This window comes from Catharus ustulatus, chromosome 4 (genome assembly GCF_009819885.2).
Source record: "Catharus ustulatus isolate bCatUst1 chromosome 4, bCatUst1.pri.v2, whole genome shotgun sequence".
NCBI lineage: Eukaryota > Metazoa > Chordata > Aves > Passeriformes > Turdidae > Catharus > Catharus ustulatus.
Genome location: NC_046224.1, coordinates 64,314,499 through 64,341,548, shown reverse-complemented (window position 1 = coordinate 64,341,548; position 27,050 = coordinate 64,314,499). Strand labels below are relative to the sequence as shown.

The 27,050-nt window shown below is 43.2% G+C and overlaps 2 protein-coding genes across 17 annotated transcripts in view; one reads left to right on the top strand and one right to left on the bottom strand.

Annotated features, from left to right (window-relative positions):
• Positions 1-5,169, top strand: part of TTC38 (tetratricopeptide repeat domain 38) — a 22,566-nt gene extending 17,397 nt beyond the window's left edge. Inside the window, exon 15 of the transcript XR_004417635.1 lies at positions 4,750-5,169. The gene's annotated coding sequence lies outside the window, so the exon portion shown is untranslated. The remainder of the gene's footprint in view (positions 1-4,749) is intronic.
• Positions 1,574-27,050, bottom strand: LOC116995010 (zinc finger CCCH-type antiviral protein 1-like). 16 transcript variants are annotated; one of them, XM_033057186.2, is made up of 18 exons: positions 26,676-27,049; positions 23,644-23,776; positions 20,769-21,018; positions 20,542-20,658; positions 20,084-20,164; positions 19,421-19,516; positions 18,793-18,876; positions 18,176-18,250; positions 17,523-17,612; positions 16,166-16,267; positions 14,960-15,086; positions 13,591-13,756; positions 11,720-11,840; positions 11,063-11,159; positions 10,570-10,636; positions 5,985-6,115; positions 4,006-4,157; positions 1,574-3,420 (listed from the first exon to the last, which is right to left on the bottom strand). In XM_033057186.2, the coding sequence occupies exons 1-18, from the start codon at positions 26,954-26,956 to the stop codon at positions 3,017-3,019; spliced, it is 2,574 nt and encodes an 857-aa protein (XP_032913077.1). In that variant the 5' UTR covers positions 26,957-27,049; the 3' UTR covers positions 1,574-3,016. The 16 variants fall into 16 exon arrangements, with proteins under 16 accessions (XP_032913077.1, XP_032913079.1, XP_032913082.1 ...); XM_033057188.2 differs by having other exon boundaries at positions 10,570-10,633; XM_033057191.2 differs by having other exon boundaries at positions 18,176-18,181.

The following is a 27,050-nucleotide window of genomic DNA, read 5'->3' as shown; positions in this document are numbered from 1 at the left end:
CTCTGGCTTTGCTTCCACATGCTCTCCTGGCCTCACAGGCCTGCCCCTCCTTCATGTCCAGCTCAGGCTCTTCCCCATGTCCCACAGCAGCCTTGTCCTACAGTTTCCTTTTGTCCTAAGAAAGCACTTCTATAGCTGGCCCTGCACTTCCCCAGAGTTCCTGCATCGTACATTTTGCTTTACCTAACCCTCCCCTGAGGCAGGCTTTTAAAGCAATAATTTTTAAAGCAATAATGAAACCATGTAAAGGATGGCCCTCCTTGCCTTCAGGTCATCTGATTTGTAAGCATGCTGTTCTTCAGCTTCATCACTGCTTGTCTGTTCAGCCATGGTGGGGGGATGACTCACTTGGGACAAGTTACACTGGATTTTTACTATTATTTTTAATAAGTGCACTTCAAGCAATGACTTCAGACAGGTAACTTTTTACTCGAGGAATGTAACAAATCGTGTAAGGGAACAAAAGCCTGAGAAGGCTCTGGCTGGCTATGCAGGGTGTAATCAATGTAATCAATGACAGTTCTACTTTCAATAGAACATGATTGAGAATTTTGTCTGCTTTGCCTTAATAAATTCAAAGATGATCTTTGTTGAGCAAGCAAGTACGTGACTTCTTTGCATGTGTGAAGCTTTTAAATGTTATTCAGCCTAATTTCATAGACCTGTAACAGTGTGCACTCACTTTGTTTCCATCACAGTGGCCAGAAGCATCCAGCAGTGGGGAGCAGCAGCATCTGTGCTCGCACAGGGTCACAGCCCAGGCGTGGCACAGCCTCCCAGGGGTTTTCTTTGGTGCTAGTTAGGAAGAGGCTGAGGTGTGACGAGGTGGGAGAGCCATTGTTCCTTTTCCATCTTCCTGCATTCAGAATATGCATTTTCCAGCCTTCCTTCCTATTCAGCTCAGTTATCCAGATTGCAGCTCTCACTTTCAGTCCACTCCTCTGTTGGAAAAGTCAAAGCCTTGTGCACCAGAGAGCTGCATCCCCACCCCAGGGTGGGCTGGACCATGGAACAGCTCTGCACTTCCTGCATTGCTGTGTCCTTACCCTGTGTGTGGTGATCTGGACTCATCCTAAGCTGTCAGCATCTCACTGGCACCCTGCCTATACAGGCCTGCCTTGTCCCTCACAGGCACGGGGGTTTCTACAGGTGCCTGATTCAGATTCTTTAAAAAATACTCATCTGCATATTAAAGAAATACATCCTTAGAAGGTCTCAATAGATCACTATTTCAAGATTTAAAACTAGCAGTTCTGCCACTACCTCACTTAATTCTTTCATCTTTTCTAGGGACTTCATCAACTGCTCAGAGCAGCTGTTCAATTACATGAAATCTAACCAAACTGCCCCACCACTTTAATATTAAGCATCTCCCTGTTAGGAAGTTAACTTACAGAAATACTCTCCCTGAATCATGCTATTCTCTCCTTAGTAATTAGCTAAGCACCTACCCTACATGTGCAGTTCCCTGGTTTAGAAACACTGAGGGAAGACAGGGAATGCAGGCAGCGGCTGGTTCACTCAGTTTATTTAGTCTTGCCATGTTTATGAAAGACAAACTGCACCCTGATAGTGCCTGAAAAAAGGTTTTATTTGCAAATACAGCAAGCTTAGTAATTCAGCAACTCTACAGCCAAACAAGAGAAGGAGAGATCTTAAAAAGTGTTAAAATCTTCCCCGCATGTTTTCATTTAGTTCTAAGTTATTTAAGTAAGATTTTCTGGATTTATCTTTTGCATTCCTCTTGGGAAGAACTTCGTATCTTTGAGTCTTGACAGATTTGTACCACAGATGCAAAAACCTTAGAGGCTATTGGTGTTTCTGTAAAGCTTATCTGAAGGTAAAAATTACTGCTCCTCTGTCCTCACTCCTAGTTTCCCTCTGAACAGCTGAACTGCCTGAATATGGCATTTTGTACAGAGAGTCTTCAGTTTCATCCACTTACAGGCTCCCTGCTACCATCCAGTAGAAACTGCACAACTTTCTGAACCAGGATCACCCCCAAACCACAAAGAGGAGCCTCACTTGTCAGCACCCTGCCCCACGCAAGAGGCAGCAGAACATGCAGACAATGCCTTAGGACAGCAGTTCTACCACTGGCCTCAAGAGAACCTAACTGGTCTCTTTTGGTCCCGTTCTACATCTGGAAAAACGAAAGTTACTGCACCAACAGGACAGAACATCTCTTTGCTGCTTAAGAAATTTCTCCCGTCCTATTGCGCTACGCGACCTCAGCCACTGGAAAGCCTGGCTTGTTGGGACACAGCCTTTGTGTCCTTACAGCCATTAGTTGCAGCCAAACAACCAAATTTTGTTACCTGCTTACTCACTTGTGGTGGCTTTCACAGCTCCAGTTAAGCTCTGCTTTTATACAGGTTACAACAAGTTACTGCAAATTTCCACAAAGAATCAGCTTTCTGATCCATCTGCCATTGTACAGATGAAAATTCTCGAGAACTAACAACACGGATTTAAAATATGCTTTTTCTTTTTTTTTGTTTACCATTTTAACTCGAAACATATATCAGCATTAACAAACTCAAGTCATTATTACCTTCACGGAATTATTTGTAATAATGATAGATGAGAGGATCAAGAGCAGGTGAATTCTGCACCAAAAAGAATCTTTGGCTACTAAAAATTTGAAAGCTTCCTTAAAAACTACTGTACTGTCAATTTTTCTTTTAACTGTTTGCAAAGAGAAATCCTCTCTATTTTTTTTTTTTAAATAATGCATTTACAATTATTTGTCCACAGCAGTCATAACATCCAATTTCCCATCCCACAATTCTGATTTTCCTGCTATGGTTATTGAAATGCTTATGCTTCATTTAAGAGAGGAAGAGAAGATAAGGCAGTCGCAACAAATGTAACATCTGCTTTGCCAGCCCTCCTCAATGCAAAAATTGTTTGGATTAACATTCTGAAGAACTGTATTAAAAAGAAAGAAGTCACCAAGTAGGAGAACACCTGCAATACGAAAAACAAGATGAGGGATGCAAACTGCCATGTTCCTCTAAGATATAACACATTTATTTCTCTCCTCTTTACGCTCTCTTTTTCCATCCTCTCTACACATTCTTATTTCTGCCTCTTTCTGCTGTCTTATTGCCTCTGCTTTATACATTATTACTGTCTCCTCCTGCTGCTCTCTTATTCTCTCCTCTTTATACTCTACTATGTACTCTGGGTAAATCTGGTGTTTTTCAAAGATAACAAAAACAGAAGGATTTAACTCATCATCCACACAGCTGTCATAAAACCAGAGCTTGTCAGCACTTTTCTTTGGGGGACGAACATAGTCGGCGTTGCCTTTAACGTAGTCTCCAACCAGAACACGAGCCACAAACATCAAGTGTCCCTGCAGCGTAGCCTGACAGTAGGCGTGGGAATAGCAAGCATCTCTAGCAAAGTAACTTCCTAGAAAACGAGATGAAAATGTGGTTGTGAGGAGAACCTATACAGTGACAGCAAAATCTCAGCATCCCCTGGATTTTCAGGAGGTACTAGACTCAACTTTCAGGACTTCTCTTACTCAGTTTACAGAATACCACCAGAATTTTTGCAAAAGAGGGGATTGCACCATGTAATTTCCACTCAGTATTTGCTATTTTAGGAGTAATTTTTTAAAAGCTATACTAACAAGCACACTACAGGTCTGTGTGTTATGATGAGAGGGACATACAAGAATACACAAGGACCTTCCATAATCACACTTGAGAGCATGCACACCTCTCTTCTCCCCGCCATACAAACTAATTTCTCTTGTAAATTCAAAGGATGACCTCAGACATCAGAAAATGCCACCTACAGTAAATCCCTGCACTAATGTTCTTGATACCTTGAGAGAAGAATTACCTCCATTCCAAAGCAAATCCTGGCCCTCCTCAGAAGGATCATAGTACCAATTCTTTTATTATTTTTTCACCTTCTATAGTTAGACTTCACAACTTTGACTGCTCCACTATCAGGGAAGTCTCAGCAGATACCTTATTTTCTACATACCCTTCCCATAGTTAGTTCCATTGCTTCCACAAATTCTCCAGTCAAAGTTCTGAGCGCAGATTGTTTTCATGGAGGTGTTGTCAGTTCCGTGGAACAGGAGTTTTTCCTGGACTTCCTTTCCTCCATTTTCCCTTTTCATCTTCTCTTTTTGCCTGACAAAAATGAAGGGGAGAAGGCTGTGAGCCATGGAAGGGAAAAATAGGTTTTTTAAACAATTCCAACAACTCTGCAATATCCATGTAATTATCAGCTGGACGAGCTTTCCAGCCTGCTCTCTCCACTCATGAGCAGCATAATGAATGACTATGACACGAGCACTGTACTGACACCACAGCTCAGCAATTCTAGCTAATTCTGGCTTTACTCAGGGAATTTAGGCATTTGACACTATTCCAACTGCCACTGTACCAACCTTTTGCTCCTCTGTAGGGCCCAACTGGTTGTGCTTTCAGGTCCCTTCCCACCCAAGCCCTCAATGGAGTGGAGGCAGCATTACTCTCAGAGGCTCTGTGCTTCCACAGTGGCTCAAAGCTGGAGGCAGCTTGTACTCCGTGCCACAGCCCCAGCTCCTGTCCCCGAGAGAGGTTAGTGCTGCTGAGGAGATGGGCCAGGACACAAACCCAGCCTGCTTTGCCCTCTGCTCATCTTGCTGTCTGAGGCCAGAGTCAGACTGAGCTATGAACACAGTCAAAGGAGAAATCACAACAAAAGGCTCAACTCGTATTTCCCATCATTGTTCCACAGCATCCAGACACCTCTCAGATTTCCAGAAGCTGCTGAAGTGGACAAGACAGTAATATTCTTCAGAAAGTCATCAGCTACAAATCAAGCAGAGCCGGGGTAAGGGAGATTCCTTCCAACTTGTAAATTGGTAAACGAAAAGGTAAGAGCAACAGACTGAAACTTGTTCATTGAGAACTTACTGACGATGGTGAGACCTTGGCACAGGCTGCCCAGAGATGCTGTGGCTGCCCCATCCCTGGAAGTGTCCAGCAACCTGGGATAGTGGAAGATGTCCCTGTCCATTGCAGAATGCATGAGCTTTAAGGTCTCTTCTAACCCAAACTACTCCACCATCCTCTAGACTTGGCAATGTTGAACTGTGCCTGCTTAGCTTAATTACCTCATTGCAGGAGGATATAAAGTATGCACCATTACATCTTTTGAAGTCTCTTGTGTTTTGCTGGATGAAAAGGTTTTATAAAATCAGTAGCTGATAACTTTCTGGGTTCCATCATTTTGCAGGTGAAAGCACTCTGTTGAGCAGTATTTTTCTACTCCATTACCATTCCATACAGTTCGTGAATAATTACTCTTGTCTTAAACTAGACAACTGTTCCAAACAGCAGCTTAATCTTACATCAAACTAACTTAAACGTGGTTGAGCCCCAGCTCTAATGTGCTGGTATCCAGGTTGGCCTAAGTACCTGGAGTTCAGTATCACTGATGTAGATGTTCAAAACCAGAAAGGAGCTCTGAAACTCAGAGATCATCAAGTTAAAACCCAAGGATTCTTTCTCAGTGAATACTGATTTTGTTCAGCAAAAGCACCTTAAATAAATCTGACTGGAACAAAAAGGCCCAAGCAGGCTTTACTCTTTTTAGCATTTCATATCCTCTAATGGATAAAGATTTGTAACAGACAGAGCACTGTGCAGCAGGCAGTTATTGCTCCATCCCCGAGACAATCACTGTTCCACACTCCTGTGCATATCCTCATCCCAGTGTTGCATCATGCATCTCTTTCTCTCTGTGCTCCTCTCCCCCTCTTCCAAGGAGCCATGCAAAGGGAACCTCCCCAGAGCATGGCATTCTGTGGAAGGCCTCAGACACCAATCTCACTCCTGAAACTTCTAATAACGAAATACCAGTCATGTTAAGGCACAGGTAGCAAGCTCCTTTCTTTCCTAGAAAGCACATACAGGACAACCTGTTTTTGGAGACTGCCTCGTCATAAGGATAGGGAAACAAGTACTAACCACTGAAACACCTTCCAGAGGGATGGATTCTGAATCCTCTGTATTTTAAGGATGCTGTAATTTTTCATAGTCCGATGAAACAGCTGCTTTATTTCATTGTATTCAGGTGTTGCATTGCTGATCACCACTGCCTATAAAATACAAATCAAAGCAAAAGAAGGCATGAGGCTGCAGTGAGCTTGGAGCACAGAGAAGCCTAACTCCAGCTCATATATTTTCAGAAGGGTCCCCAAACTATGCTTATGAAAGGTCATTAAATGCTTTAGATCATGACTATGTGAACCAAATACTAAGTATGTCACTCCTGCTTTGCAAGGACACCTCACCTCTCTTCAGGAAGCATGCTGAAAGGTTTATCATCTCCAAGAGCTGACACTTGCAACTTTAAATCTCAATGGAACAAAAATTGCAAAAAGAAAATTTGACAGATTATTCCAGATAATGCCAGTTTTATATCTAAAGCTGATTAAGAACGAAAGATGTTAGATAACAGCATCATTTGTAACTAGACATTTATGGGAGCTTCAGCTATTAAAGACGAAACAAACAAAACACAAACACCCTCCTAGCATTGCAGTGCCTTACCTTTTCAAAGCCAGAACTTGGAAAGCTTCACTTAAATACGGACTTCAGAAAAAACCCCCTACATTTCTAAACAAACATGACACCGAATACCTGCTTAAACAAATACATCTCCTTTCCCAAAGGAAAGAGTCTATTTAGCCATTATCCTTTCATTTATTTATCCATACATTTGGTGCTTAAAAATCCATTAAGAAATGCTCATTTTTCCCAAACAGAATTTAATGCAAAACAATTAAAACATTACTTGAGCTCTTCTGCTTACTTATGTCATGCATAGATTTTACATTTTTTCTCTAAAGTAACTTGTGTCTTTAGTCTTCCAGAATCAACACTTATCTCCATAAACTGCAAAAGTATGATGCTGGCAGGCTGATGTCACCTGGTAATACTTTTCATTTCACCACAACTTAAGCTAAGTGAGGACTCAAGATGACAAAGTGAGATCACAACACCCCATGTTCCAAAGTGTTTTAAGCAGGAAAGCTGTGGCTGTCATAGAAGGTAACAAACTCACATCTTACCCTACCCAGCAAAAATTCCCTGTTTTAGAAGGCTGAGCTTAAAGAGGAAATAAAATAGGATAAAACTTGTGTTTCACAGCTACATTTAAGTACTTACTGATGAGGAGATCACTCACAGGAAAGTATTCTAAATATTAAGAATACAGTCAGCTGCACAAGAAAAAGCTGTTTATTGGAATTTATTTAAAAGCCTTTAAAAAGTGAAGTGAAATTTCCCATGTCTCAATACAGGAGCATTTTCCAAAGCTTCACAGCACAACACATTAAAACAATCAGGATGTACAAGCACTGATTGTCTGCACAGTCTGTGGCACCACAGCCCAAAGCTGCTCCTCATCACCTACAGGTTGAAAATCATGTCACTATATTTCAGTACTACATCTTTTATTTAGAATTACAGAATGGTTTTGGTTGGAAGAGACCTTGAAGCCCATCTAATACCACCCCCTGCCATAAGCATTGACACCTTCCACTATCCCAGGTTGCTCCAAGCTGCATTCAACCAATGGCTGTTCCATCTGCTTATCCCCAGCCTGGAATGACCCCAGGGGTTGTCCTGGCCCAGGTGCAGCACCAGTACTTGTTGAACCTCATGGGATTCTCATGGACCACTTGTCCATTTTCCTTTGGATGGCCCTGTCCTTCAGGAGTGTCACCTGCAGTGTTCAGCTTTGTGTCATCTGCAAATTTATTTATACATGAACAATTCCTGCTTGAACTACAAATGTGCTTTTGCTCTGCTGCATCTTTCAGGTTCATGGTGTGATTCTTGGGGTATCCTGTGCAGGGCCAGGTGTTGGACTCAATGATCCCGATGGGTCCCTTCCAACTCAGCCTATTCTATGATTCTGTGATCTCTTCCTGAGGAACTGTTACCTTTCTAGGTAAAACAGAGGGTCAGCCATGTTACACAAGGCCTAATCCTGTAAGAAAAGTATTTCCATTATTTTATCATATGATGGCCTCCTGACAACAAAGCTGTTCTCCTTTCCATGAAAACTTTGTGGGTTTGTTGTTATTTCCCCAAGGATTCTAACTTTTAGTGCTAATAAAGGGACACAGCACCACATTGTTGCTGAAGGCTGATACAGCATAACTACACAACTTTTTCAGCATTTTTCACTTTCAGGCCTGAAAAGGAAAATCCCACTGAGTGTGAGCATTTGCTACCCTTTTATCAAGGAGAAGAGTTCCCAAGGCAGAGAAGGAATCACTGCTCTGGCAGCATTTCCAACCAGTGTATGACTGCACAAGAGCAGTACTCTGTGACTTAAACCCTGAGCTCTGCTTCACTGGGATTTTGGAAGGAGCGGGGGTGGTGCTGGTGGCAGTGACCCCACCAGAACTGACATCTGTAAAATGCACGGACACTCTTCACATTGCATCCTGTGCCTGGTACAGTGCAGCAATCCTTGGCCTGCGTGTGGCCAGGATTCACCAGCACACCAGCCACACAAAGACTGACAGGAAACCACACATCCACTGCACACTTTTCTCAGTTGTGCATTAAAGACACAATTCTAAACCCAGCATGAAGTTTTAGGATATAATAATTTTTTTTTTTTGTTTAAAACATTTAACAACCACTAATTCCACTATGTTAAAACAAAGACAGGAGAAATTCACACCAACTTTTTCCAATCAGTGTTACCAATTTCCATGGTGCATTTTATACACTTCTTTCTACAAAGCTATTCTCAATGACTTACAGATTAGACACAGCAGTAACTGAAAAATAAGCAATGTTACCAAAACACAGCTTCTCATTTTAAGCCAAGATGACTTCCTGCCTATCTCACAGGTTCCTTTTTAAAAGGGATCACTTCCAGCGCAGCAGATTTTGCCAGGATTATTTGTCAATGTCTGACGAGAAGGCAGTTCATCGAGTTGCAGCTGTCAGCTCTTACAATGGTCACCACAAGCATGCAGAATCCCAGCCACTCCCAATATTACCTACTGCAAAAAAACAACCTTAGGGTCCCACAGAAAGATTTAATCTAGCCCAGGCTTTCACTTTTAGTACCAACAGGTATCATGGGCATTGTCACTTTTCCTCTCCTGTAAAAGGCACTCACAAGTTAAGAGATGTTTTCTTAGGTGCCAACTCAGCAAGCAAACTGAACTCTGGGGAGCAAGGCAATCCTTCTACTCACACATCCCCATACGTACAACCAAAAGATACTATGCAGTGCATTCCAAAGCCTCCCACATTCACCCCAGTGACTCCAGAAACACCTCAACAAATGTACAGAACTAAAATTCAGACAAGTTTTCAGAGCAAGTATGGGAAGCAATTAAGTACATACAACTCAGGAGACCTGAAAAGAACAGAGCTGCCTGTCTTTCTGGCATTCTTTGGAAAAATTTATGCTTGTTTGTTCATATGCTGATAAGCCAAGGGAAGAGTATTCCTTTGTTACTTCTACTGAGCTCCAAATGTCACAGGCAAATCTTTAAATGGGCTGCCTGCCAGATTACCACACACTCTCATTATTATTTCATCTTTTCTTTACGGAAGTCATGACTCGACAGCAGGGTCTCTCTAATGGTTTTGTCTGACCCTATTCTCTATGGAGTAAATAATAATCAAATCTTGTTAAATCACTGGCACCTTCACTATCAAATTTTGTGAAATGGTGATTTTATATCAACATAGCACTGCTTCTCTCCTGCAAGTGAAGTGTTTTACTCCACCCATGACACTGACACACAGCCACACACTGTGTTCCTCAGCCCCCAGGGTATGTGTGCCAACACAACCTGGTCAGCATCACACAAGATTCTGTGACACAGTCAGCAAGGAAAACCTCTTACGCTTCTGTTCCTCAAGCAGGGTCAAAACCACTACACAAAGGGCAGGTATAACATGAAAAAGCGTTTTTTTACTAGAGTCCTGTAATACTTCCACAAACTGTGCTGCTCTTCCAGAAGGACAGCAGGACCTAGTAATCTAAAAAACACCCATACATTTTGGTCTTGGTAGACCCAATAAGAACATAGACTTTGGGCTAACAGGGGTTGGGTTTGTTGCAGACATCACTGCAATGTTTTGTGGGTTTGTTTTTTTTTATTTTATGGTTGTAGATCTTTACTTCTGCCATTTCTTGAGGCCGAGGTCTGTGCTCAGATCTGTGATGTATGTGACAGTACTGAAGGATATAGAGATTTCCTTTCCTGGAACCCAAACTTACTCTTCCTGTCTTGAATTTGGTGAGTTTTGGGTTTGGTGTTGTTTGGAATTTTGAGGTTTTGGTTTGATGAGTTTATGGTATCTAGAGAAACACCTAAAATGCAGTAGAACTTCAAGGCAATTTGGCACCTGTTTCATAAGCCCTTGGGAGATCACTGAGATCTTTAGCACACCCACCCAAGAAATGACTCCTGTCCCTTTTTAGCATCTACACAGTTAGAGTTGATTCAGTTAAGCTTCAGCTGTGCCTTTCCCATGAGAATTACAAGAAGGGGGGAAAAGAAGATACCTTGTATCCCAAGTCAGGCAGTGCAGATGTATCCCAGTGACCAGGAATAGAAGAATCCCTCTGGCTGCTTGCAAACAGACAGGAAATGAAGTGTTAGTAATTCTAGTACTGCTCCAAACACTCAGGTTTGGAGTATCTCATTTGGCCAATTCCTGTATTTAAAAATTAACAAAATAAACCACAAGGAAACTAGGAAACAGCCTCAGTCCATAAGCTGAGTACTGCATGCTGTCACTCAACTATCACAGGCCTCTTGCAGTTGCTTCTTTAAGCAACAGCTGTGGCTGTAGTACCTGGAATAACCTGTGCCCCAGGCAGCAGGTGATGCACCAAGAATGCAGCTTGTGATAGAGCTTCTGTTGCTCAGTCCCATGGATAGACAGGCTTTCTCCAGCATCACCTGTGTTCTTTGTACAACTACTGCCAGCATTGGGAACCATCTTGCCTTGTAATTGCTTCTCAAACATGAAAAAACAACCTAAAGAGCACTTACCCTGTCTTTATCTTCTGCACATCTTCAGAAGACACAAATTTTGGTCGCCTGCAGACCTGTCTTCGAGTCTTGAAAGTAATGTTTGTCTGAGTCATTTCTTGAAGAGAAAAAAATAGCAAGGAAAAAAAGGAAAAAAAAAGTCATGAATAAGTCTACAAGATGGGGTCATCATCATCATGAGTCATTCTTTAATGAAAACTGCATGTTCACTGTCAATTCTACCTGCTGAGGAATAGTTGCACAAAGGCTGTATAAGCTTCCTGTCTTTCCCATAATTCTGTGATTGAACCTCTACCTACCCTGCTTGCTCCCTAAGCCACTCATGATTTTTACACATTCCTAAAGCAGCACAAAGATACATAATTTGTATTTTCTACCATCCACAGAATTAAGTCACTTTACTTAAGGTTTACTATGACTTTACGTGAAGACCATGACCTTTATATTGCTGGTCAAACGTGAGTCTGGAGAGTGACAAGGAATAATGGGGAAAGGTGACTTTTGTAAGGAATTTTCTCTGGGCCATCACTATCTCACTTCCAGTAAGTGAAACTACTGGCATCAGGAAAGGAAGTCATAGATTCTAAAATCTGGGAGATTTTGCAAGACTGTATAAAGCACTGCACAGTTGTAGATGAGACCCTTTAAAATGACTACCTTTAAAATTGAGTTCGTATTGATGTTGGCCAGCCTGGAAAGGTACAACGGCACATGGATCTGCCTGATACAAATTCTCAATAACAGCAGAAGATGGTGAGGTCATGCTGTTCCCTTCTTCCTTTGTGGGGAGAAGAGAAAAAATTAAAGAGAATGAGAAGTATCACAGTCAGGACTAAACCCTGGATAACTAACTGAGGTAGAGGGACAGAAGAGGCCAAGAGCAGGGTGATGAGGAATCTACCCAGAACTATGGTGGCCTGAGGCTGAGTACTGAGTATTTGTAACATAAACACAAACACATAATTACTAATGATAGACATACATATATTCAATTTAAATTCCTGTAACAAGTTGTGCTGGTTCTGGCTGGGGTAAATTTCCTCTCAGCAGCTGGTAGTGGCAGTGCTTTGGATTTGTGCTGGAAGACTGCTGATAACACAGGGATGTTTTAGTTACTACTGAGCAGGGCATGGACAGAGCCAGGGACTTTTCTGCTCCTCTCCCAGCCCACCAGGGAGGGCCTGGGGGGCACAAGGAGATGGGAGGGTACACATCCAGGACAGCTGACCCCAACTGGCCATCCCGGACCATAATGTGTCACTCCATTATACAAAGCTGGGAGGAGGAGGAAGTCAGACATTTGGAGTGATGGTGTTTGTTTTCCCAAGTCACTGTGACCTGTGATGGAACGTGGCTTTCCTGGGACGGCTGAGCACCTGCCTGTCCAAGGGAAGTGGGGAATGTTTTGCTTTGCTTGTGCACACTCTTTCGCGTTATCTTTTATTCTTTATATCATCCCATGAGTTTTCTCACTCTCTGCCCAGTCCCATGGCAAGGGAGGAGGCAGGGCTGCGCTGCCACCAGGCCTGATGGCTAAACTCGACTTCTTACCAAACCAGAATTAGTTTGGTGCAGGTTCCCAAGGAAGTAAAGGTCTAGGTCAAGAACTTTTCTATTTCCAACCTGCTATCTGAAAACCCACAAAGGAACAGCGTGACACGGTGAGCATTGATGCATATGAGCTTGGAACCAAACACTGCTGATGTGATTAATGCATGAACAGCAGGTGGTACTTCCAAGACAATCTGCCAAGAAAAAAAAAGTTGTAGGTCTAAAGAGTCTCACTCTTACCTTTTATTTTGCTTGTGATTTAACTATGAGGCAACCACTTCATTCCACAGACAGGAAAGCCTGAGCTCCTTGCTAGCTCTCCCTGCTAAGGAGCAGCTGGACAGCTGTGATCTCTCCTGGACCTGGGACACTTCTCAGGGTGACTCCTTGAGGTTGAGTATTCCTTGAGCTTACTCTGAGTCTTTTAAACTGTGCTCTATCGAACACCTTTTCCTGTGCACTTGAAGTCCCTGGATCACCTTTGTGTTCTACAATTTGTGCCTCTATACTGTAAACCATATGGGGTAAACTGATCTGCCTTAGGGGAAGGTGAGGTTCTATACATATTTCTTTTCCCAGATTTTTCAGATTACTTTCTCATCAGAGGACTTGGACATACGTGGAAAAAGACTGCATTTGATCTGAGAGAGCACAGCAAGCCTCACATGTCCAAGGAAGCAAGGCAATGCTTAGAAAACAGGCAACTACTTCCCATATATCTTAAGGACAGTGTCTATATGTTAAAACTCTGTAGAAGCCATAGACAATTCCAAAAGGGAGCTCTCTTCCCTCCAGCCTGTCAGCATTTTTTCATGTCTGTTATAAACAGATGTAGCTTCACATCTGTAATTTCCCAACACTGTAAAATTCAAGAACAAGGATTCACTTAATTAATCCTGTTGAGAAAAGGGGGAATAATGCCAAGAGGCTCCACACATGCCTGCAGAAGTGACTCAAAGCACAGGACGTGAACTCACCTCTTCTCCATATTCAACCCACTCGTCTTGGTTATTCTTCCAGTACCAAATCCACTGTGTGGTCAGTAGGAATGTGGGTCTTGTGACCGATGATGGTGTAGAGAGGCGTCGAATCAAAGAAGAACAGCAGGTCATTGTCTGGAAATTAATGTTCCTACTTGGCAAGCTGTAAGGACAAATTCAGGTTTACTATAGTTAGCAGTGCATACTTTATCCTCTAATCCATAGTTTAAGCTGGTGCCATTTTCTTTTATATAATGTAAACCAAACTTCATTAGATCTGAAATAGGAGTATTTATTTCCCACAGCACATGGCAACTCTGAAAACCATTTCTAAGCTTCAGAAGTGAACTCTGGCCTGTGAGACACCAAATGGCACCTCAGTCACATGTGGCACTGCCAGCTTTACAATGTCAGGCTCCAAGTACAGTGTGGCAAAAGGAACTTCTGTGATAACTAAGTGTGGTTACAGTCTTTCTCAGTACAAAAGCAGAATGTGCAAAGTGTGTGACTGAATTTGCCAGCAAACACCTGCAGACTATCAACATTTTTCATTTTCCTGTGGTTACAAAAGATGCAATCACAGCAACCACAGCTGTGAGTTCTGCAAACTGGATTCATCACCAGAGCCACCTGGACTCTTACTCCTGTAAGTTAACTCCCAGGCAGGAAGACTTTGATGGCAGCCTCCTCTTTGGAATATTGCTTATGATCTCCAGAAAACTGCAAATAAAAATTATCTGGTGCCTTAAGAGGCATGGGCCAAAACTAGAATACCATTCTGTGAAGCCAAACTTGGGATGCCCTACGAATCCAGGTGGCTTTGAGTGAGACTTTTCAGAAAGGGGTTAAAAGGAAAACACACTCTTAAAACAGAAATAAAAAAGAAGAAAAAATAGATGGGCTGCCTACACAAAGGATATTTTATAAAATGTCTCTAGGCCCGTAATAGATTACTATTACTGTTATTACAGATACTAGCTGTAGTAGGAAAGAAATAGCCATAGAGAAGGACCAGCTCTGAAATGTTGTCTAAAGACCCAACTTCATTACTGTAAATAAAGTGATTAATGATCTGAAATACTAGTATTTTAAACACTGTATTCCACTGGCTTTTTACCTTGTATAGAGTTTTAAATGCAAGATACAGTTTTGTTATTTTTAGAAGACAAAACTGGAGTGGGATTTTCATGCAATCACTCTTACTTTGCTTTTTTAAAAGGAAAAAAAATTATTTTTACATTCTCCCATCTTCTGAGAGGCTCCATAACCAGAAGATGAGAAGTCAGACATCTTTAGGAAGAAAACACAAGTTTTCCTACACAGGCTCAATCACAATACTCAAGCAAGTAGTCCAGCATTACTACACCTGCTGTTCTTTGGGTCACAATAGGCCTTTTCAACTTCCTCCATCATGCCAAGTTCATGCCAGGACAACAACCCATCATGAATCTCCCATTTATACGGCAAATGGTAATGAACAGATTTGCATTTATCTGTAACGAAATCAGACATAGTCAAGAACTCTGCAATCATTAACACAGAGAGCAAGACAAGAAAAAACTAAAACAGAACCAGCATCTTTTACATCTTGAGGCTCTCTTTCCTGGTCTTTCGTATAAGCAATGAAGACAAAGTGAAAACAGAAGGGGAGTGTGTTTCTGCAGTCTTACCAACAAAAGCAACATAGACAGACAGACAGATAGGTAGATAGATCTCTACACACTCTGCCAAATATATTTGAAAGACACAAGAACCTTCTCTTTGCTGAGACACAACTAACACTCCAACAGTTACTTGAGTTTAGTTATCTGGTGGTCATAGAATGGCTGCTTTGAACCTGACCTTCACAGTTTCACCCAGGTATACTATTTACGTTACACAGGGTCTTTTGTCAAGGCCAGGTGGTCAGAGGAGTAGCAGTCCTTTAGAAACTGACTGGATAAGATCAGGGAAAGACAATGTCATGGCACCTCCTCATAATAAAGGAAGAGCCAAACCTGGGGCTTAAATGATTCTTCAGGGACAGCTCCCAAATACAGTTACTTATATTTGCCCCTCAGATCTGTTCTGGACACTACCAAAAAGACAACCGACTAGATTTATCTTTAGCTTAGCTGGTACAACTAGTGTGGTTTTTTAGAGATGCTTCAACACCTCAGATCACTTTTTAAAGGACTTAATGAGGAAGAACATGGCTATTATCTGATGTACATAGGATAGATACAGCAGGAATAAAGGATGGCATACATTTATGAGCTATCAATGATGACAGCATAAAGACAACTCATAACTTGATCTTCTAGCTACAGAAAGGGCTACACTTAGAAGGGCTTTGCCACAGAAACATACCCAAAGCCTGCCCTATCAAAAGGTCTGAAATAGGCTGAATTATCCAGAGGAGAAAGGGTTTAAGCATACTGCTTGGCTTTTCTCTGATTATGTTTGTAATTCTGACAGTGTTTATTAAGAAAAACTACTGAGGAGGCAGTTGTCACCACTAGCCCAAGCCACTGAGCAGGAGTGCCTCTGCACACAACTCTTCAACAACAATATTACTTTTCACAAAGCTTACCCTTGTTTTTGCAGTACTTCCAGACATAAAACAAACAGATCTCATCACAGTTGATTTTTTTGTTGTCCTTTGAAGCGTCATCAGAGGAACTGTCCTTTTTACCTACAGCAAAGAACATGGCAGTTCATATTTACTCTAATAGAAAGATCCTGCATTTGGTAGTTCATCCCAGAAATAACAAGGATTTGACTGCAGCAGCAAAGTCAAGCAGTTTCAGGATCTGACTATCTCCCATACAGCCCAACACAGAAGTCAGGCCTTTGAGACTGAGCAATAAACTGACACTGGAAGAAATCTCAGCACGGAAGGGCAAGCAGTGTCAGGAAGCTCAGAACAACACAGGGTGTGACTGTCCATGGTTCTTGCAAAGAAGCTTTCTTTCTTTTCCCTCTGGGGATCAGGGGGAAGTGAGCAAGTGGCTATGCGATGCTCACATTAGGTTTCTTTTCTTTTGTTCCTTCTTACCTATAGAATTTTTCCCATGAAAATTGCTAGGAAATGCTGACTGCTGGTACTTATGGATACTAGAGAAAATAAAGGGTTGGTTGGGCCCAGGGTGGGGGATAGTTGCTAGCTTGATCCTCTGGGGCTTCAGAAGATGCTCAGAGTTGCTATTGCTTGAGAAAAGGAATTCGCCATAACCCAGCCCAGAGCTGCTGCTGCTGCTGCTTCTTCTTCTGTGGCGTGAGCCTCTGCTTGTGACAGCAGCCACTGACCCTGGAACTTATTATCACCTACCTCACTAAAGGAGGGACCTATCCCCATGTGCTCGAGCTCCGGGAATCCCGAGCCCACCGTGCCTGCCCCACCCCTGCCGCTCCTTGGCACTGCTCTGTGTTTCTCTGCGCTGTAGCCCTGCTCCCCTGCCCTGCCGGGACATCCAGCAGCTCCAGCTACAGCCACGGAGCTCTCTGAGACATCTCGTCCACCAGCCAGGATCATTCCTGCTGTTCCAGCTTAGTGCTCTTCAGAGTCAAGCAGGGTACCGGGATCGCCCTAGGGCTTTTTAAAGAAAAGGTTCTCCTCCATCCTTTCCCGTTTTGACTGAGGCAGCTGTCACGGGGTCCCTGGTTCTGCTTGTTATTAATTCCATAGTTGTTCTTGATTTGTTTGCACTGATATACTAGTAAAGAACTGTTACTTCTATCCTCATATCTTTGCCTGAAAGCCCCTTGATTTCAAAATTGTAATAATTTGGAGGGAGAGGGTTTACATTCTCCAATCCAAGGGAGGGTCCTGGTCCTGCCTTCCCTAGCAGACAGCTGTCTTTAAAACTGAGACATCACAATACCTGTGTGACATCAACTCTCTTTTCATAAATTCATCTCAAGACTGGAGGGTAAGAAACAATCCATACCTTTATCTTTTTCTTTATCTCCTGCTCCTGTTGGCAACTGGTCTTGGCTCTTGAGCAGGTCTGCTTGAGCAGGTACGGTGCTACTGGGACCTGCAAGAGAAGACAGAATGAACCGCTGGGCCAGAAGCTCAGCAAGATGGCAATATCCCAATCTCTGTGGAGAATTCTGTCCATCACACGTGTAATTTGATATGAAACATTACACCGTCCATGTGTGGAATATCTAAAGAAACCTGTTCAGAGAGTACCAGACTCTTGCAAGCTTTAAAGCCAAGATCCTTCTGCCCAGAAGAACAAGAGATTTGCCAGTTGCTATTCACTCATTGGAATGTATATCGAGACAACACCTCTACTGACAAAGCTGTATAAACGGCCTACAGAAAAAGATACTGCATGCATAGAAACAATTCTGTCACCTTCCTAGGAAGGAAAAAATGTATCCAGTTCAGTACAGTGAGCTGCACAATGCTTGGGCAAAAGCTCCAACACTGCTCTGCTGGCCATCTGGTACCATGGATTTCAACACACTGTGAGGCAAGCACATAAGCTGCACTCTACTACAATGGGGAGCTGTCAGGAAGTGTGAAATTAAGTCCTAGTGAAAACCACTGGTCTTACAGTCTCACAACTGGAAGGTAAGAAACAATCCATACCTTTATCTTTTTCTTTATCTCTTGCTCCTGTTGGCAACTGGTCTTGGCTCTGAGTAGTTACGGTGCTACAGGGACCTGCATGAGAAGACAAAATTAACAGCACTGCTGGGCCAGAAGCTCAGCTAGCTGGCAATATCCCAATCTCTGTGGAGAATTCTGTCCATCACACATGTAATTTGATATCTAAAAGAACCTGTTCAGAGAGTTCCAGACTCTTGCAGGTTTTAAAGCCAAGATCCTTCTGCCCAGAAGAACAAGAGATTTGCCAGTTGCTATTCACTCACTGGAATGTATATCGAGACAACACCTCTACTGACAAAACTGTATAAACAGCCTACAGTCAGAAAAAGATACTGCATGCATAGAAACAATTCTGTCACCTTCCTAGGAAGGAAAAAATGTATCCAGTTCAGTACAGTGAGCTGCACAATGCTTGGGCAAAAGCTCCAACATTGCTCTGCTGGCCATCTGGTACCACGGATTTCAACACACTGTGAGGCAAGCACATAAGCTGCACTCAACTGCCACTGGGAGCTGTCAGGACGTGTGAAATTAAGTCCTAGTGAAAACCACCGGTCTCATGGTCTCACAACTGGAGGGTAAGAAACAATCCATACCTTTATCTTTATCTCCTGTTCCTGTTGGCAACTGGTCTTGGCTCTTGAGCAGGTCTGCTTGAGCAGGTACGGTGCTACGGGGACCTGCATGAGAAGACTGAATGAACAGCACTGCTGGGCCAGAAGCTCAGCTAGCTGGCAATATCCCAATCTCTGTGGAGAATTCTGTCCATCACACGTGTAATTTGATATCTAAAAGAACCTGTTCAGAGAGTTCCAGACTCTTGCAGGTTTTAAAGCCAAGATCCTTCTGCCCAGAAGAACAAGAGATTTGCCAGTTGCTATTCACTCACTGGAATGCATATCAAGACAACACCTCTACTGACAAAGCTGTATAAATTGCCTACGGAGAGAAAAAGATACTGCATGCATAGAAACAATTCTGTCACCTTCCTAGGAAGGAAAAAATGTGTCCAGGACAGTACAGAGAGCTGCACAATGCTTGGGAAAAAGCTCCAACACCGCTCTGCTGGCCATCTGGTACCATGGATTTCAACACACTGTGAGGCAAGCACATAAGCTGCACTCTACTGCCACTGGGAGCTGTCAGGATGTGTGAAATTAAGTCTCCCAGTGAAAACCACCGGTCTCATGGTCTCACAACTGGAGGGTAAGAAACAATCCATACCTTTATCTTTATCTTTTTCTTTATTGCCTGCTACTTTTGGCAACTGGTCTTGGCTCTTGAGCAGGTCTGCTTGAGCAGGTACGGTGCTACTGGGACCTGCATGAGAAGACTGAATGAACAGCACTGCTGGGCCAGAAGCTCAGCTAGCTGGCAATATCCCAATCTCTGTGGAGAATTCTGTCCATCACACGTGTAATTTGATATGAAACATTACATCGTCCATGTGTGGAATATCTAAAAGAACCTGTTCAGAGAGTTCCAGACTCTTGCAGGTTTTAAAGCCAAGATCCTTCTGCCCAGAAGAACAAGAGATTTGCCAGTTGCTATTCATTCACTGGAATGCATATTGAGACAACACCTCTACTGACAAAGCTGTATAAATTGCCTACAGACAGAAAAAGATACTGCATGCATAGAAACAATTCTGTCACCTTCCTAGGAAGGAAAAAATGTGTCCAGGACAGTACAGAGAGCTGCACAATGCTTGGGCAAAAACTCCCAACACCGCTCTGCTGGCCATCTGTACCACGGATTTCAACAGTGAGGCAAGCATGTAAGCTGCACTCAACTACCATGGGAGCTGTCAGGAAGTGTGAAATTAAGTCCTAGTGAAAACCACCGGTCTCATGGTCTCACAACTGGAGGGTAAGAAACAATCTATACCTTTATCTTTTTCTTTTTCTTTATCTCTTGCTCCTGTTGGCAACTGGTCATGGCTCTGAATAGTTACGGTGCTACGGGGACCTGCATGAGAAGATTGAATGAACAGCACTGCTTGGTCAGAAGCTCAGCTAGCTGGCAATATCCCAACCTCTGTGGAGAATTCTGTCCATCACACGTGTAATCTTCCACTGGCACTCTACTGCTGATACAACAAAGGTGCAATTACAGTTACAGACCCTAGCTAGTCACAGTTATTGCCTGCCACTCAATTGCTGTTTTGAATGCAGTACTTTAGGCAATGAAAGTGCAATTCTCCCTCCCACATGATTACGCCATGACTTACTCCATTCTTGCAAGCATGTAATAGCAGAGGGAAATAATGTATATATATTGGAGGAGGAGAAATACAAAAGCTGATTCCACAAGCGAAGGGTTGGTACTATTAGCTAGGTATTTACTTTCTGAAGGCGGTACATCCGTCATGCACTGCACTGTTTCCAAAGTTGTCTTCACTTCCTTAATCCTTGGAGTTGTTGGTCTTTTCCAATATTCATTTCTTGGTCTGTAGTTGTGTACTGAAAGCACCAAAAGAATGGTGGGGTTTAGCTGGGAGGTAGGACAAGAACAGTTTCTACCTCTATCAAATTCAACATCATGTTTAAGACCACTGTTCCTTGCAACTTACCATAACCCTTCTTCTGTCCCTTGTTGAATTCGACATGCTTGAAATCATATATAGCCTGGAAGTTTGAAGCTATCTTCCCATCAATGCCTCCTGCTTCCAACACTCTCATTGCATGGTCATCCAAGAGGTTATGGGACATTATGCATTGAGGAAATTTACATGTCCCCTGGAGAAAGTGCCGACAAACATGAAGCTTGCTGCAGTTCTGCTGCATACAGCGACTACCTTTTGTGTTGTAAAACCTGCAGGTCTAGAAGTGGGGAAGATACAATAGGAAATTAAAAAGCACGTAAGAGCTCTTTGTCCTACAGGCATGCAGAAAACAGCATGAAAACAGGTTAAAAGGCATGTGTTTACTGCAACTTCTTTAATCTAGACAGATTTCTCACACAGAGGAGCAGGTATTTTAAGCTGACTCATGCATTTTCAGTTTTGAAAGAGTACATGGTTTTGTTTCCAAAAAAAGCAAACCCAACAATCTTAGGCGTGCCAAAAATGGATGCAAGGCAGGTGCATAAAACCAGACTGGTTTACAGTTATTCTATTTAAAAAACCCCTACAGCATAATGAACAACAAATGTCTCAAAAAAACCATGTACACTGTGTCAAATGAGTTATCATTTCATGGAGCTGAAACTGAATTTGCACTTCCTATTTGTAAAGCTTAGCCTGCATTGAAGATTTGAGCTTATAAAATGGTAAGAAGAGTGCTTTGAGATTAGAGTACATATGGAAAAAGCAATGTACTTCTTTATTCCTCTATTCACAAAAAAAGAGGTACACAGAGAATCAGACCAGGGAACAAGTCACAGACCAAAAATTCCTTCATATTGATCACAAAGAACCACAGTAACAGTTTTGCTCCCTGAGTAGCCTGTAACAAGAAAACTTGTCTGAGGAGGACACACAGCTGTCTGGCAGAGAGCCCCAGTATCACACTGGGACTCTCACAGGTCTCCTCCAAATCCCTCTTCCCAGAAGCCACCAACCACTGCTCAGGGATGATGGGTTGGGAATCGGTCAGTGAGTGGGGAGCTACTGTACTTGGAATTACTTGTTTCTCTTGGGTTTTATTAGTATTTTTCTCTCCTCCTCATTACTGTTATTAGATTTTATTCTATTTCAATTATTTTAGTATCTCAACCCACAGGTTTTACCTCTTCAAATTCTCCTGCCCATCCCACCAGGGTGGGAGAGAGCAAGTGGCTGCATGGTATTTATCTGGGCTTAAACAATGACAACAGGGAATCCACTATTTAGCTACATCAAGAAAGCACATTGTCCCCTTGCATCTGCCAAGAAACAAAAAGCAACCAAAAAACCCAAACAAAACAAACAAACAAAACGGGAGAGTCATAGAGAAAGTGAGGGAATGTTGTGGTGCTGTTGTGTTTTTCTCACTCTGAGCCTCAGTTCAAGTCACAGAATACCAAAGTGTCCTCTTGCTTGAGAGCTTCCTACATGCCGTATCTTCACACACACACCAGTCAGCATTTCTAAGCAGGAAACATCCAAATTGGTTTTTACATCTGATCTCCAAGCTCTCAGGATTATGAATGGCCTGCAGTGATCACTGTTTTCTCTCGGTTTTGCTGTTTTACTGTATGATAGGAGTTAAAGGGGTCAATGACAGGTAATTAAGGATGCCTGCCAGGGGTGAGAGCTGAACAGTTTTCTAGTAAGCACTAAAGGATAATGCCAACCAAAAATACTTGTTACTATTTGCTCATTACTGGGAACAATTAATAATTCTCCTTGCTTATCGCCACCACACTTCTTCTGCTAGTAAAACATACTTTAAAACAACACTACTACACAAAAAAAATTCTCTTTTGTCAAAGTCTACCACTTTCACAGCAGGGAACAAAGAAACAATAGAATTGTTGTGTCAACAAATCTTGCAGATTATAACCTACAAAAGACAAGGGCAGTACCTTGGCAATTTCTTAACCAGGAGCAGCTATAGCCAGAACTGGGTATGACAGACTTTGAAACAGTCATAGCTTGAAGGCAGCACTGCCCTTATGCTTATTGCCCTACATGCTGAACCAGAATGCAATGTTCAGCCAAATTTAACAAAATCAATGAGTGGCATATAAACTGCGCCAAGTTTATTGGTAGAAAGGTTTATTTGTACAAAAGGTTTATTTGTAGAAAGTCAGAGCACAAAAACTCCATGCACTTTGGCAGAGCCAGATTTGACACAAAACTGACTGCAGTCATTTGGTCATCTTCTCACAGATTTTTCCCATCTCTTATACCCTCAAGCACCAAAATGTGTGCAGGCCTGTGCAGGCCAACATGGACTGGAAAAGGAAAGGGACACTCACTTCCTAGTCTTCATCTCATAGAGAAGCAACACACTGGGTTTTGGCTGTACCTTTTACCCTGTAAGCATGTACAATTATTGTGATCTTTCGACTCTCTCTTGCTTATCTCAGCCTTTGTAAAGCTCTGGTGAAGCTGCTGGCATTTTTGTTTGCTTGTTTGGAGCAGCTTTATGGCCATCCTGTTGGGATAACAGAAATGGCACACGAGACAGGCTGTAGCCTTGCTGCCCAACTCCTGCTATCAGAGGGCAGGTCTGCTCCTGACACATGACAGATGACAAGGCCTTCTCCAGATGCATGTCTCTGGGTATTTATTAAACAGGTTTACTGCTGCAGTGGTGGCTTTTTAAAATTATTTTAAGTACACAGTCCTTTCACAGAACCTTATGTTGTTTCACACTGCCATTCCCATTCTTCCTTCATTCTGACTAATCCTCTTTCACATCTTAACAGCGGGACATTAATATCAGAACTAAACATTCTCTCTTGCCTTCTCCCACCCCTAATGAACAAAAACTTTCTCTTAAGACATCAGTACAACTTACATCAGGGAGGAAGAATGGATCATTTTGGAGAAGTAGGACTTGCAGCTCATCCTCACTGAGGCCAGACAAATCATGTTTTTTTAGAACTTTTTTGTTCTCCGCATTCATAATGTCATGCGAGTACTTACAAAAGCTGCAAGGAAAGACACAGAAATATCAATGTTTACTCCTTCAGTCAAGTTGATTTAAAGAAGAACCTCAGATAATGTGCAGCTTGAGAAAAGCATGAGAAAAAGGTGGTTTGATGAGAGTCTCTCTGAACATTTAGGTAGTGTCTGTAATTAGCCAGAGAACGGCTCAAACAGCAGAACTCCTCTGTGAAGTGCAGGGATCCTATCCTCCGCCTTTAAACTCCAATGCAGCCGGACCCCACGCATTCTTTGCCTCCAGGAAGGTCCAAGCCAAGCCACATGACCTAAACAGCTGGAGGGAAAGTTAATTTTAAAGGAGTACATCAACAATGCCGGAAGTCGCAACAGCCTTCATTTTGTGAAAATAACAGGTTGTTGTCCTAGGGATGGCAAGTAAAGAAACTTGCAAGAGTCTGCACAAAACAAAAGTGATAGTGAAGCTGAGAACAACACATTTTGTTATCTTCAGTGGCTGTGAAGTTTTATTAAAAAAAAACTAAATCAAAAAACAGGTAAGAAAGTTTAACTTACAAGTTTTGATTAAGGAAGCAATTAGGCTACAGTAATGAAGTCAGTACTGCCACTTACAAAGCCAAAAGTCTGGTGAGTATGAATTAGAGAGGGAGACTGCAGATTTTTTACATTTCTGGGAAATAGTACTGCAAATCAGAGAGGAGACACACAGCCTGTGCATTAATTCAATGCAGTAAAATACAGCTTCCTTATGTCCTGCTCTTCAACACAAGATCTGATACAGCCTTAAGATTAGACATACTCAACCAGTAAAAGTACCTGCTAATTTACCAGATTCAAGTCTATCCTTTACTCTTTCAACCTCTAGTTAACTCCTGAAGCTCTCCTTGCGACAGTTTTGCCTCAAGGTGTGTCTGATCCAATCCTTTGGCACAGACCCTTGTGCAGGTATTTCTCCCCTGAGCCCTGCTACCTGTTAGACACATTCTTTGTAAGCAAGTAAACAGGAATAGCAGAAGAGTGGTGTCTTTGGTCCTGAGAAATAATCTTCCAAGGGTATTAGATGCTGTAGGCACTCAATTAATGGCTATGCAGGTAAGTAAACTACAGAGCATCTGAGGTGGAAGCCATCACTGGTGTTCCTCCACAGTGAACTTGAGAGTCCACCGACAATCACAGAGTGAACTCGATCAGCTGAATCTGTATTTCCAAGTCAGAGGCTGAAACACTCTACAAATACAATGGTAACTGCACAGTTGAGTCTGATAACACATTTAGGGAAAAAAAAGTAACAGTGAAAAGCCACTTGCTAGACATTAGTTAAAAAAAGGATTAACTGGACTAAAATAATTATTTCACTAAACAGGAAGACCCGAGTAACTTGCCCAGACATTTTTCTTTCCAGGGATTCTAAAACAAAAAGGATGGAAGACCTGGAAGCAAGGCTATATTTTACCTTATCAGTTAAAAAACAGTCTCTGTATTGATCTGTGTAGTCCACCTAGCAGAATTTCTGCCCTCTCATTTTAATCAAGCTCCCTCCCATGAAAGGTATATTCTTTGCTTTATTAATTTTTAACAAATACCAAAGTGATTTAAATACTTAGTGTTATTGAGATGACAGAATGGTTTACCATTATGAAGGGAATCACCTCACTGCAAACTTTAATTCACACAAAGTCATCTACCATGAGTGTCTGCACACACGTCAAGGCATTTCCAACAGGGAACCCCAAGGGAGCTTATTATAGTGTCTCTAATGTAAAAAAAAAAAAAAAAAACCTAAAAAAATCTTATCATCCTAATGATGAGAGAGAGACAAGGATTTTCCCCTGCATGCTATCCGGATCTTAGTGCACAGTGATCCATTTTGTTGGGGCAGAAGAAGAAGGATCCAGTGGGATCATGCGTGTTCCTAACACTGCATCAGCACCAGACCCGGGGCTTGGGGGCCTGAACTACACAAAATTCTTCCATCAGTAATTGTAGTGGCAAAGCTGGGCTGCTCTTCTGCATTTACCTTTGGTTTCCTTTACGTTTTTTAAACTAGGCACCACCTTTGGCCACCTATGGCTAGAGAGGCTGCCAAGCCTGCACATCCCACGAGTCCAGAAACCGGGATTGATGCATCTGGGTGATCAAACAGTGCCTCTCAAAGAAAGGGCCATAAGCCAAGCAGTGACTTACAGCGAAACTCAACTTTTGTAACTCTCTAGAGCAAAACCACAGGGTACGTCAGCACTTTGCTTTTTCCTCCAGGCGAACAGGTTAAACTATTGAACCCAGATGCCAGGGGGACTGAGCGCCGGGTGCGGAGATGAGCAGCTTTAAACAAACAAAAAAAATTAACAGAAAGGAAAAGAAATAAAAAAACCAAACAAAACAAACACACAAAAAAACAAACAAAAAACAAACCAAACAAACAAAAAACAAAAAAACACCCAAATCGTCGGCTTCTACCGACACAGCGGGGGCAGGACACGAGCTCTTCCGGAGCAAGGATCCCCCGCGGCTGATCCCAGGGGATTACTGCCCGCTCCTCCCGGGGCACCAGGGCAGGAGCGGCACCCCCGGGGGGCTCGGGATGGGGCTGTGAGGGAGTTTGGCAGGTGTGAGGGAGTTTGGGGGATGTGAGGGGGCTGTGGGGGAGTTTGGGGGGTGTTAGCGGGGTTGGGACGGAGTTGGGGGGTGTGAGGGCGGAGATGCGGGCTTTGAGGGGGCTGGGGTGTGTGAGGAGTGGGCGGTCTGTGAGGGGATTGGGGAGTGAGTGAGGGAGTTTGGGGAGGGTGGAGAGTGTAAGAAAGTTTGGGGGGGGATGTGAAGGCGTTTGGGGAAGTTGTGAGGGGTGTGTGTGGCGGTGAGGGGATTTGGAGGCGTGAGGGGGTTCGGGGAGCGCCCCCGCCGCCCCCAGCCGCTGCCCGCGCTCACCTGGGGCCCTGGTTGCACCTGCCCATGAGGTGCAGCTTGCAGAGGTGCAGCCGCTCGCAGCCGACGCAGACCTTGCGGACACAGACCCGCACGTCGGTCACGGCCAGGACCACCGGGCCGCTCCCCACCTTCAGGAACCGCCGGGGGCCCGCCGCCGACAGCGTCTTCTCCAGCTGCAGCTCCGACAGCCCGACGTTCTCCTGCAGCTCCGACAGCTGCAGCCGCCCGCCATGGGCGCACAGGGTCTGGGTGAGGAAACTGCACACGGCCGGATCGCACATGCTGCCCGTCCGCCCGGGACCGGAGCGCCGCGGGACTGTGGCAGGAGCGGGGCGGGAGCGGGAAGGGGAACAGGAGCGGGGCGGGGGCCCTCGT